The sequence below is a fragment of the Trichechus manatus genome, unplaced genomic scaffold (genome assembly GCF_000243295.1).
Source record: "Trichechus manatus latirostris isolate Lorelei unplaced genomic scaffold, TriManLat1.0 scaffold00118, whole genome shotgun sequence".
NCBI classification, from domain to species: Eukaryota; Metazoa; Chordata; class Mammalia; order Sirenia; family Trichechidae; genus Trichechus; species Trichechus manatus.
The window spans coordinates 3,196,663-3,210,389 of record NW_004444054.1 but is presented as its reverse complement, the minus strand read 5'-3'; the positions used below and the strand labels follow the sequence as shown (position 1 = coordinate 3,210,389).

Genomic DNA, 13,727 nt, shown 5'->3' with positions numbered 1-13,727 from the left:
CAAAATTCACTTTCTAATGCTGAAAAAGACCTTACATTAAGAGTGTCACAAGTTTCAAAGTCTTCCTCTAAGGAACCAATCTTGAGAAGTAAGGAGGGTAAACAAAGGGAAAGACACCCTTCTTCATCTGCTGCTAGAGACCAATTCAATTTCTAAGGTATCATTAGTAACTGAGAACAACAAAGGTCCCAGATATAACACAGATTGAAAAAAATTCCCAAAATGGAAAAATGAAAAACAAGATTTAAGTATTTATTAAAATATCTGACATAAAGTAAAATGAAAGCATGACTAAGTAACAGAAGTATGACTTCTCTGAGAGTATATCACAAAAAGGAAAATGAGACAATATATGCAGAGACCTGCTAGCCCCCTCCACACACACACACACACACACACGCACGCACGCACACACACACCCACAATTTGCTGAGTATGTGACTTACGTGGATATACCCTTCTAAAACTACCTGAACCTGCTACTTCTTCCCTCTGTCAGTGGTTCTCTACCATACTTGCCCCTGAGAATCACCTGGGGAGCTCTTACATCAATACTGATATTTGGCCCAATCCCCAGAGAGTGACTAACTCACTGGTCTAGGGTTGGGTCAGGAAATTTATTATAAACTAACTGAATGATTTTTAGATGCTCTCAGGGTTTCTTGGAAAGTACACTTCACTTGAAGAGGATTTTTTTTAGCTTAACTACTAACTTTCTACTCTTCGCACTGTGAAATGATTAAGTGAATACACTGGAATACAAGGGAAACTTAACGTGGATTTTTTTTAGTTTTGGTTTATGTTATTGAAAGCTGAAGCAGGATTAAACTTCAAGGTAGTAACTGCATTTACAGTGTGAGTTTCAGTTTGCAAAGTGCTTTTATACAACACATTATTTTGTTATCTAGCCAAACCATCCCAGGAGGAAAAAATTCAAGAGTTTCTCAAATATGAAAAGTGTCCAAACAACAGAAAATGTTATATCAAAGTGACATCTTACCAAGTGCCTGATATACACTTCAAGGGGATTAAGTTATCTTGTCTAAGACAAAGTGAACAATGCGAGTAAAACAAACTCAACATTAAACCACATTAGAGAAATGGAAGGGAAAAGATTAGCAAAATTCACAAACTGTATGTATTTATTTAGCCTTCTATTAAGTTTAATTATTTAGGTAAGGGCTTTACCTTGAATGAAGCTTTTTAACAAACAATGGATTTCAGATCTTCTCTCATGCCTAATATTCTTAGAAACAAATATTTACTTTTATTTTTTGTTTATACTAACCATTGCAGTCTAAACAAAACTTATTTTTCTTGTTCTTTCTTGATTAAAAACCTGCAGTGTGATGCACTTTCTTTTTAAAAGAAGTAAAAAAATTAAAATTCCCACTATTCACTTTTCTACAATGAACATGTATGTAATATTCATGTAATAAAAAAAAAATTAAAGCAAAGATATTAAGTGGAAAAAAGTAAACTGCACACCAACAGTAGCATATGATCTCATTTTTTGTCTAAAAGAGAAATACGTATACATGCGTGTATATACCCAGATACACTGACATTAGCAGGAAAAAAAGTTAGGAAGCTGATGGGGTGTGTTGGGGAGGGGTGGAGGAAGTAAAAGCAAGGGCAAAAAAGACTTACACAATGAAAACTATAAAACACTACTAAAAGAGACCTATGAAAATGGAAAGACATTCCATGCTCATGGATTGGAGGATTTAATATAGTGAAAATGTCAGTTCTACCTAAAGCAATCTACAGATACAATGCAATCCTGACACAAATCTCAACAACATTCTTTACTGAAATGGAAAAACTAATAACCAACTTCATATGGAAAGGAAAGAAACCCGAACAGCCAAAGCAATTGAAGAAAAAGAATGAAGCAAGAGGCCTCACTCCCGGATATCAAAACACACTATACAGCCACTGTGATCAAAACAGCCTGGTATTGGTTCAACAATGGACACGTAGACCAGTAGAACAGAACTGAAAACCCAGAACTAAGTCCAGCCTTCTATGGACAATTGATTTTTGACAGGAGGTCAAACTCCATTCAGTATGGGAAAAACAGTCTAATTAATAGTGCTGGCAAAACTGGATATTCACCTGCAGAAAAATGAAACAGGACTCATACCTCACACCATATACAAAAATTAACTCAAAATGGATCAAAGCCCTAAATGTTAAGCCTAAAACTATAAAATTCTTGGGGGGAAACTATGGGACCTAATCTTTTGTAAAAATAGGATAACAAACATTACAACAAATGCACAAATAGAAGAAGATAAAATAGATAAATGGGACCTCATAAAAATTAAAAACTTATGCTCATCAAAAGACACTACCAAAAGAATAAAAAGAGAACCTACAGACTGGAAAAAAGTCTTTGGAAATGACATATCAGATAAGGGTCTAATCTCCAAAATGTATAGAAAACTCCAACAACTCAACAATAAAAAGACAAACCACTCAATTATAAAATAGGCAAAGGACATGAACAGAACCTTCACTGAAAGACATACAAGCAGTCAACAAACACATGAAAAGATGCTCACTATCATTAGCCACTAGAGAGATGTAAATCAAAACTACAACAAGATACCATCTCACCCCCATTAAAATGTAACTGATTTAAAAAAAGACAAAACAAAAAACAGATAATAACAAATGTTGGTGAGGATGTGGGCAGATTGGAAGCCTTATCCATTTCTGGTGGGAATGTAAAATGGTACAACCACTATGGAAAATGATAGAGTGCTTCCTCAAAAAGCTGGAAACAAAACCACCCTACAATCCAGCCATTCCACTCCTGGGCATATACCCATAACACCTAAAAGTGTGACATGAACAGATATATGCACTCCTAGGTTCACTGCAGCTTTACTCACAATAGCTAAAAGAAAAAGAAACAACCGAAGTGCCCATCAGTGGATGAATGGATAAGCAAAATGTAGTATACACGTGTAAACGGAATACTACACAACCATAAAGAACAGTGATGAAACATATTGTCACGTGGATGGACCTGGAGGGCATAATGCTAAGTAAAATAAGTCAAGCACGTAAGGACAAATATTGTATGATCCCTCTTTCATTAAGAAGACAAGAACAGATATATAAAAAGAGCACTATTCAATGGTGGCTACCAGGGGGAGGAGGGGAGAGAGGGGGAAGCATGCTTTATATCATACATACTTGTTATTTTGGGGGATGGGAAAAGTGGCACTGAAGGTGGATATAGTGAGCACAGCTTGATCAAAGTAAATGATGTCACAAGAAGCGTTCAAGAGAAAAGGACGCTTTTACTAAAGAAACTGACACATGTGATTTGGCAACAATACCAACAATGACCAAAAAACAAGTATATGGTCACATATGTATGTATATAGGCACACAGGTGGGTAGGTAAAGATGTATACATAAGTGTGCACAGATCTGTATGTATGTGTAAGTACAGATACATGAGTGCAGGCACATATATTCATAAAAGACACAATTACAGAGAATTCTCAGACATAACCAAACACCGTGCGAGATTGGTTTTCTCGGTTTGAAGGCTTAGGATCTTAGTCTCACAGGACAACTAAGTCAACTGGCATATTATAGTTCATAAAGTTCATGTTCTGCATCCTAGTGAGGTGAGTAGCGTCTGGGGTCTTAAAAGCTTGTGAGCAGCCATCTAAGATACAACTATTGGTCTCTACTCATCAGGAGCGAAAGAGTAAGAAGGTAACCAAAATCACAGAGAAGAAACAAGTTTAAAAGGCTGATGGCCTACACGAGCCATAACCTCAACTACCCTGAGATCAAAAGAACTAGATGGTGCCTGGCTACCAACACTGATGGATCTGACTGGGGCCACAACAGATGATCCTGGCTAGAATGGGAGAAAAATGCAGAATAAAACTCAAATTCATAAATACGACCAGATTAACTGGACCACTGAGATCAGAGGACTCCCTCAGACTATCGCCCTGAGACGCTCTTCAAACTCTGAACCAAAACTACTCCAAGATGACCTTTTAACACAAAAGCAGAAAGACACACAAAATAAAGGATATTACCCGTTAAGATCACTGCTCTACTAAAAAAAACACCTGTATGAGTCCAAAAGGTCAGTATTTATCCCAAAGCAAAGATGAGAAGACAAGGGGGCAGGGAATTTACAGTACTGGAAATGAAATAACCAGAACACAATGAATAAGAATTTTGACACGATGTGAAAAATGTAACTAATATCACTGATCAATCTGTGTGGAAATTCTCAAAGGGGAACCTAACTTGCTATGTAAACTTTCACAAAAAAACACAATAAAATATTATTTAAAAATAATAAGGCAAGGGCAAGAATAGAGAGAAAAGAAAAGTCAAGGCAAAGTTTGTCTTTTTTTCTTTTAAAAAACAACAACACTAGAGTTTAGTCTCCATGCCTATTATCATAAAAGAACAACACTGAAACACTTACCATCAGCATCTAAGATCCATGTTATAAAATGATTATTTGCTTGGTACTGAATTACACAAGTTACTTGATAAAGAGAGTCTTCGAAATGAAATGAATACTGCCGTAAATCACTATGTGGTAAGCCTTCTACAAAGTGCACCATGAATATGGGAGATAGCCTGTGGGCGAGAAAAGAAAGAGAAGGCAGACAAATTCAGTGCTGTGTGTCTGGTTATACAAAAGATGGTCTGAGGCTACCAAGTCACACATGCCACTTTCAAGGCTAACTGCACTCATTTTTCTTGAGAACCTCCAGATGTGCGTCCTAATTAGAAACGGAGAACTCTCTCTAAGAAGTCTGGAACAGTTAACCCTCTCAGAATGGCACCGCTGACAGCTGGAAGCCCTCCTGCAGGAAGGCCCTCACACAGCTCATTAAACAGAAATTGCTCTGTGAGCGGCAGTGCTGCTTTGGCGGAAAGATCTCTCAGCAGCTAGTTTGTAGAATCAAAGGACAAAATCACGTTTTCGAATTTTCTTTGCCATCAAGCGCGCAAATGACTTGCTTTTAGGGGGTGGTGTGGACAACACACAAAACAAAGTAACAAACCTAAGATATTTAAATAAACATTAAAAAAAAAAACCCAACATGCTGATAATCTGGCCTGTTTCTGTTATCTCAGGAAGTAGAGTAGATATTAAAATTTCTATTTGGTAAAAGCTGAATTTCTAACTAGGGAGAAAAGAAAACACACCATACTGGCTGATTTACTGTAAATTTCCAAACATCCATAATTCCTAAAATGTATTTTACCTTTATAGTAACATGCTGAATCAGAAAGAGAAACCAAAGATTGGCCTGAAATGGCTAAATTTCACAAAGCTCTCAGGATCTAAAGAAAACGTCGAATTATCCCCTTTCTCAATATTTAAACAGCTGTCAAAACTTACTTAGCTTATCAAAATTTATTCAGCTGAAATGAACTTGAATCAACATCCAAAACACAGATATTCAGATTGACAAGGGATAATCTGTAAATTACCCTTGTCAGTCATTCTGTTGGGGAATAATCAAGTCTTCAAAAAGAAGTACTCACAAATAAAGAGTCCCTCAAAACAGTCTGCAACGCTAAACTCTTTCCTACTTTTTTTTTTTTTAACACATTTCACCAAATCTAAAACATCAATAATTGTAAAACGTACCAGAATGGAAGAACGCTGCCAATTAAACTGTACCATGCCACCAATTTTAAGGTGTATCCCTACTTCAGATGTATTAAAATGTGAAGTGGGTCTCTGAATCAATGATAGGCAGAAAAACCAGAGACGTATTCTCACAGCTGGATATGCAAGCTTTAGTACTGCCTGACTCTTTAATTACTAATATTTAGTTCCTGTGGCTTCATATGATACCTTTCAAGATATATCTACAGAGGCTAGTTACTTTAAAACATTTTCTTGTTGATCCCCAGGCTACACAATGCCACTAGTTTCCTGCTTTCTGTGAGTTTAACACATGGAAAATGTTTTGTTTGCAGACATGCTTATTAATATGAACAAATAAAACAATGCATGGAAACCACCTGACACATCTATATGCTTCTTGTACATTCCGAGGCTTCTAAAATATTCTTTTGCAAATTACTGACAGTAAAAACTGCAAAGATCAAATACCACACCTAGCATACTTCTTTGAACACAGTAGATATTCAAACTCTAGTTAAACACTAAAAAATTTCCCTAGATACCAAGAAATGATTTGTCAGAAAATTCCAGTAGGGTGGGAATTTGATTTTTTTATCCAGCAAGAAGAGAAGACAACAATTAGAGAGCAATTATATCAATTCAAAAACATCCTCTAACACTAGCCAAAGAAGAAACTAGTCTACAGGTCAAGTAGCGTTCACGACCCATGGCCTCATCTACCTGAGACCACAAGAACTAGACAGTGCCGGCTACGGAATTATCATTTTTTTATTGTGCTTTAGGCGGAAGTTTACAATTCAAGTTACTTTCTCATACAAAAATTTATACGTACATTGTTATGTGACCCTAACTGCTCTCCCTATACTGTGACAGCACCCTCCTCTTTTCCACCTCTGACTGCACATGTCCATTCAACCAGCTCCTCTCTGCCTTCTCATCTCACCTCTGGACAGGAGCTGTCCATTTAGTCGCATGTATCTACTTAAGCTAAGAAGCACACTCTTCACAAGTTATCATTTTATGTCCCACAGTCCAGTCTAATCTTTGTCTGGAAAGTTGGCCTCGGGAATGGTTTTAGTTTTGGGCTAACAGAGAGTCCTGGGGCCATGTCTTCTGGGGTTCCTGCAGTCTCAGTCAGACCATTAAGTCTGATCTTTTTACTAGAATTTGAGCTCTGCACTCCACTTTTCTCCTGCTCTTTCAGGGACTCTGTTGCGTTCCCTGACAAGGCGGTCACTGGTGGTGGCCGGGTACCACTTAGTTCTTCTGGTCTCAGGCTGATGGAGTCTCTGGTTTATGTGGCCCTTTCTGTCTTGTGGGTAATATTTTCCTGGTGTCTTTGGTGTTTTTCATTCTCCTTTGCTCCAGGTGGGTTGGGACCAATTGATGCCTCTTAGATGGTTGCTCGCTAGCTTTTAAGACCCCAGACTCCACTCACCAAAGCGGGATGCAGAAAATTTTCTTAATGAACTTTGTTATGCCAGTTGACCTAAATGTCCCCTGAAACCATGGTCCCCAGACCCCCGCCCCTGCGACTGTGTCCTTCAAAGTAAACTTCTTAGCTTTTGGTTTAGTCCAGTTGTGCTGACTTCTACTGTAATGTGTGTTGTCCTTCCCTTTCCCTAATGGAATTATAAATCTTGAGAGTGTTTTACTATCATTTCACTCACACACAGGCAAAACCCTCAGAATGTCCTCTGTACTACTTTCCATCACAGTGAAATTTCATAAATTCCAAATGCACTTTCCCCCCTGTATTTTAACACCTCTGAGATTGGGATGCACCTAACAACTGATAGCCTGCAGTTTAACAAGCAGCGTTTTTCTTAACAGCATATTTAAAAAAAAAAAAAAAAAAAAGGCACAACTTATAAACAATGGTGTTTTGGAGTCAACCAAAAAAAGCATATGTATTATTTCAGGGCTACTCCATTTTTTCAAGTTCCTTTTTCACTCTGGGTGAACACATATCCTGTAGAGTCACACTACTCTCCTACCACGATTCCAGCTTATTTCACTGCCAGCCTCTCAGGTGAAGGTAGAACTTCTTCCCTAGCTTGGTGCTGGATTTTGTTCCCAGGCTTCTTCCTTCCTACCTGCAATGCTAGAGTGTCAGTAAAAAGATGAAGCTCAAAGTTGAGGAAATCAAGTTAGGCTTTGCCTCAACCACAGGAAAATGGGATGGTGGTGGGGTAGGGGGGTAACAGAACTGAAACTAGAGTCAACTAGAGATTTCAAGCTAAGATTCATTTGCATTCACCTCTTCAACAAAGAGGTAAACTCATCCCATTATATGGTTCTACCCTCAGGGAAAGAAAACAAAGAGAAGGAAAGTACAAAGAACTCCTACTACCCAAACACAGAAGGGGAATACCATGTCTGTCCCACAAAGAGCAGCCACAGTCTGGTGCAAATGGCCAAAAAGTTTCAATTTTCACCCCAACTGATGTATTGTAATAATTCATCTTTTAGAAAATGGTAATAAAGCAATGTGCATTCAATATATGTACTTGTGAACTCTAATAATGTAGGTTTTAGGCAGAAAAAATCTGCAAATGTAATTTTTTAATTTCATTATATTTTAGATCTATTATGTCATTGGTGGATTATTTCAGACCCTATGACAAATTAAAAAAAAAAAAAAGAATGAAATCAGCTGTATTCAAATAATTAGAAGTGACCCACATTAGTTGTAACAAGAAAATACAGCTTTAGAAAAATCCAATTGTTCAACATGGGTTTACAAGCTATATTCTTTGGAGGTAGCTGAGGGATTTTATAAATAACAAAGCATTTTCTGTCAAACAATGAATAATAACTTAAAAAATATAATTTTAACTATTTTATATATCATTATCCTACCCAAAATTTCACAAAGGAGGGTGTAGTTTATCTGCTTTTTAAAAAAGCCTCAAAATCTTTGTACTAGCCTTTAATAAGACAGAACGGAAATGGCATTTCTCTTCTTACCACTCCCCATCCTTTATTTTACAAATAGTTGTTTAATAAATCACTGTCAAAACAAAAGTTGAAATAAATAAGCTTTCCAAGTGCCACTTTAGGAAAGCATTTGACCAGATTCCTGTGGCCGTAATGAGAGGTTCATTTCACGAGTGTATAAAGTAAAATTAAATCTGATTCTAAGTTCTTGGTGCTTCATGTTACCATGATCTGAATATAACTCCTAAATAATTTACTTGAAGAAAAGTAGAAGATTTGTGCACAGTAGATTATCATTCACCTGATTTATCAATGAAATATTCTTCTAATGGAAACATACTACTGATGTGGGTTATCTGACAAGGTGTTCAGGGAACTTACAGTGGTATCAGTTTTTAGAATGCTCTAAGACTGAATTACACATATCATGACAGACCTAATTATTTCTAATTTATCCCTAAAAACTATATTAAATTTGCTTCTAAATTCTACTAGACATCAACAAATCAAGTTACACAAATTTCAAAGTAAAACACTATAATTAGGCCTTTATGAAGATCCTGTCATTCAAAATTTAAGTGAAATTTTATACACTAGTTCAATTTACTTTTGAAGAATACAGGGAATGTCCAAATTACAAAGTCTGCTTATAAACTGGCCCACTGGAACTCAAAACACATTTTCCATTGAAACACTATTTTAGCTAATGGACAAACTTCCAGATTAGGGCATAAATCTGTAGTGTAAGTAAAGCATCCTATCTGTATAATAAAAAATTATATGTTTCAATGCAACCAATGAACAGATCAAACGAAATAACAGTGTGAATTTATCTTCCATGCTGGGGTTTGAGAAAAAGCAGATATAAACAGTTAGAAGAAATTACATACACCAAGACGCAAGCCTCAACCAATCATCTAGTGCAGGATGGCAGAAACCCACATGCAGCTCCCCTTCTACCTTCCTCATCATCAAGGAAGGGGCTTTAAAAAACAAAGCAAGAGGGTGAGAGGCAGGGGGAAGAAAGGGATCCCTCTCAAAACTTTGACACCAGAATACCAAGTCAGATAATGCACTTCCGGTTAAAGATATCTCCTCCTCCTTCCCGCCCTGTCCACCCAATGAAATATCAAATGACAGTGAAGGGCTAAAAAAGGTCCAAAAGGACAAAGAAATGGGAAGGAGGAAAAAGGTAATAAGAAGTGAACAGACATTTAGAAGACAAAAAGCCAACAGGGAAGTGGGAACTTACATAGCAGAAGGGATGAAGTAATGGTGTGAGTGCTACAGAGTGGGCACACTGATAAGAAGGGCTTATCTGCCCCTAAAAGACTCAGTATTTACAGAAAGCAGATATTGTAGAACGTGGGAGTGAGCCCTCCAGCCAAAAACTAAAATAGTGACTGAAAGTGTGTGTAAAGAACAAATCTACGTGTCAAGCCCAGAGAGGAATCAATACAGACTGGAAGATTGAGGCAGAAAAGCAGCAAAAGAGAAGTTTCCGGTGGGGGGGGGAAAGGAACTCAAAATACTGAAGCATGAGTGTTTGGAATATTTATTAGAGATGTTTGAAGCATCTGGGAAAAAAATAGCAATGCATACATAAACAAAGCAAATAAAAACAAAGGCAATTAATAAGTCAAGGAAAAATAAAGAGTTATAAAAGAAACGAGACACAACCAAGTATATTACTTGGCTTAACAGGGAATAACACATGTACGTTCATAATAATGTAAACACTGATAAATGATTTAAAAAAAAAAAAATTCTTCATACTGGAAAGACTGGAGAGGATAAGTAGAGATGGGGCCCAGATGTTGGTCTACAGCCCTAATCCTCAACTACTATAAAAGGAGACTACACCGCACAGAATAAGTATTATCGTTTAGAAATGTCAAGGTAAATACTACCTTTACGGGTTTAAAGAAGATGCCTAGAAAGGGAGTGGAAAATAGAGGCTGCTCTTTTATACTTTTAAGCCTTTCAGTAGTATCAGATTAACTGAGAATTTATTACTTCAAATAAAGTTAACATTTAGCAAAGATTCTGAGGGGCTTCTTGGCGCATCCAAAGGCATCAGAGGTTAATGTCACTGGTTCTTTATCAAATTATACTTCAAAACGTTTCTTTAACGTAGAGTTAGAGATAAGGAAGTGCGGCGTGATGGACTGCTTTTATATGGCCTTGCTCTCCATGGTCCTGTAACTCCTAACCAAGTGATTGGGTAGGACTATGGAAATAAGGTAACTGTGGCCCACCAAGGGGATTGGTCAGTTTTGCCATCCCACTAGGCTAAAAATGAGCCATCCCAGAGGTGGGAGGAGAGGATCTCACCACACCAAGAAGAGCCAGGAACACAGCGTGTCCTTTGGATCCGGGATCCCTGACTTGAGACCATCCTAGACCCCGGTGACAGTGAGACAGCTATAATACCAAGACAGCAAGAAGCAGTGGCAGAGAAACGGCAGCAGCAGAGGAGGCAGAACCAGGAGGCATGGTGGGCTTCCCTGCCCACAGATTGAGAAAGCTGAGTGCCTTCAAGTGGAGGCTTGCTGGTGGAGTAGGGCACTTCCAGGCACCTGGTGGAGCTATGTTTGCCGATCCAGAGAGCTAGAGCTTAATGCCTTCAGGTCGAGGCTTACTGGCACAGGGGGGTGTTTTGGCGCACTTATCAGCAGAGCTAAAAGAGCTTTGTTAACGTGCCCAAGCTGAGGGCCATAGAGAGGCGTGCCTGCAGGCACGGCTGAGAAAAGGCTGTCCTGATGGAAGAACTAAATCCTGAGCATTCCTAAATCTGAACTGTAACCTGTTACTTCCCTAATAAACCCCATAACGGTGAGTATGGTCTGTGAGTTCTGTGTGGCCACTGTAACAAATTATCAACTCAGCAGAGAAGTAGAGAGTACCGTGAGAAGGACAGTTAGTGTCAGAATTGGTAAAGACAGCAGAGAAAGGAGGTATGTCTGATCTCCACCTCACAGGGACTCAGCCTTGGGCTGTTCATCTTGATTCTCCTTCCTCCTTGTGAAGTTAAGAGGTCAGACACTGACCCCATGCCATTTTTATAGGGAGATCGCAAATGAAGGTCAAGAACATGTATACATGTGTGTGCATCAACAAGAGAGAGATAGACAAACTGCCTAAAATGGAACTGGGCTTCTATTAACACTAGAAAAGGTAATTTTGACCAGCCCTCCCTCTGAGGCCAAATAGAAAAGCTGAACAAAATATAATAAAAACTCATCTGCTCAAATGCAGCAGAGAGTTTACAAGATGATGAAGAATTAGCAGGCTGAGGTTTGGGAGATGAAAACTCAGAGAGATGAGCCTGTAGCTCATCTCAGAATTATCTTAGTTCTTGAAATCAGACTGAGGTAATCCCAGAATTCTAGTGACCCAGGCACTTGGCAGGAGAGAAAAATTGAAGCTTATTATCCCTAAAGGGAGAGAAAAGGCAAAAGAAGGAAAAACACTAGAACTCTAAGTCAGCTCTTCAGTGGTATTTAGCCTGAAACAGCTTGCTTATTGGCCATAGTTCATGATAGAGAGATGCATTTGACAATACAAAAATATATGTTGACTCAAATTTCTGAAAAGTAGATTGTAGTCATCACTTTCAATTCCACGCATTTAAAAAATTTAAATCCACCTTCATTTTGTTCTACAATTTGTAAAGCAATTTTAACTCACTTTTCCAGTACCATTTTCCGTATTTGTGACTTATTGTTGCAATTGTTACATGGACCAAAATGCGCAGCATTAAGTGGGTGCCACTCAGGGACGACGTGTGTAAAGGTGACCAGAGTCTTCATACACCTGTAAAAAAAAAAAAAAAGACATGATGCAAATTCACTTACATTAACTGAACCGAATGTTAAACCAATGTCTAAAATAAAACATGTTTCCTTTCACTTGTTTATTCGCACTTTCATGTCCTCCCAAAGCATATAATAAATTAATATGGTAATAGTCTTCCTAGATCCTAGTAATGAAGCTCTCTGTGAGGACTTCTCCACGTTCATACGTATAGTTTTTAGCCATGAGATGAAGAAAGTGTTATTTTAAGGAAGGGTTTCTCAATGGCAAGACCACTGACTTTTTGTACCAGATAATTCCTTCTTGTGAGAGAGGCTGTCCTATGCACTGTAGGATATTTAGCAGCATCCCTGGCCTCTACCTACTAGATGCCAGTAGCATTCTCCACTCCCCAGTTGTGACAACCAATGTCTCCAGACATTGCCAAATGTCCCTAATTGAGAACCACTGTTTTAGGTTTTCAAAACATATTAAGAACTCACCCCTTACTCAAATAACTCATAATCTCTCTAGCTATTACTGAAAACCAAAAGTGAAAGGAAACACTTTCAATTATATAATCAGGGAAGACACATAATTTAATTTTCTTGAGCCTCCAAAAAAAAAAAAAACAAAACAAAATTAGAACACCAGTTGTGAAAACAATTTCGTTTTCACAGGTTATACAGGTTCTAAATTTGCACTTTAATCTGAATACCTGATAGCAATATGATCTAAAAAGGTGAACTTTAAAAGACGTACACTGTATTTCAATACATTTGCTTTAATAAAAATATCTTTAAAAAAGCAGTTAAGAGTCCTGGAAGTGCAAACAAGATGGCAGCATAAGCTGCTGGGTGCTCCCATGCCCCCACAACAAATCTAGAAGAAAACAAGGGACCACAGCACGTGCACATAAGATGGGGAATCTGATGTTGAAGCAGAGAACTACAACACTGAATCATTTAAAATAGTAACAATAATAACAAAGAAGAAGCTCCTCTCCAGAAGTTCCACAGTATAATAGTTAAATTTCAAGAACTAGGATGAATGAATGAATGAATGAATACATAATACTCACAAAACGAGAGGAGAAGGGAAACAGAATGGTTACTACCTCCCCCCGACCCAAAAAAAAAAAAAAACTCAACTACACACAGAAGGCAGTACTGGCTCAAATGGGGGACAAAAGTATAAAACACTCAAAAAACTAATAAAATGGCAGAAGTCCTCCTTTATCGGTAATTACTATCAATGTAAATGGATTAAATGCTCCAATCAAAAAGCAGAGTGGATAAAAACACATGACCCAACTATATGCTATCTACAA

The 13,727-nt window shown here is 37.8% G+C and overlaps 1 protein-coding gene across 6 annotated transcripts in view; it reads right to left on the bottom strand.

The window, feature by feature from the left end:
* Positions 1-13,727, bottom strand: part of USPL1 (ubiquitin specific peptidase like 1) — a 52,093-nt gene that overhangs the window by 4,433 nt on the left and 33,933 nt on the right. For 4 of the 6 annotated variants that reach the window (XM_023738514.1, XM_023738513.1, XM_023738511.1 and 1 more), the window contains 2 exons: positions 12,293-12,418; positions 4,478-4,635 (listed from right to left, as the gene is read on the bottom strand). In XM_023738514.1, coding sequence (XP_023594282.1) covers positions 4,478-4,635; positions 12,293-12,418 — 284 coding nt within the window. The remainder of the gene's footprint in view (positions 1-4,477; positions 4,636-12,292; positions 12,419-13,727) is intronic. The other 2 variants (XM_023738515.1, XM_023738516.1) reach the window with 1 other exon arrangement.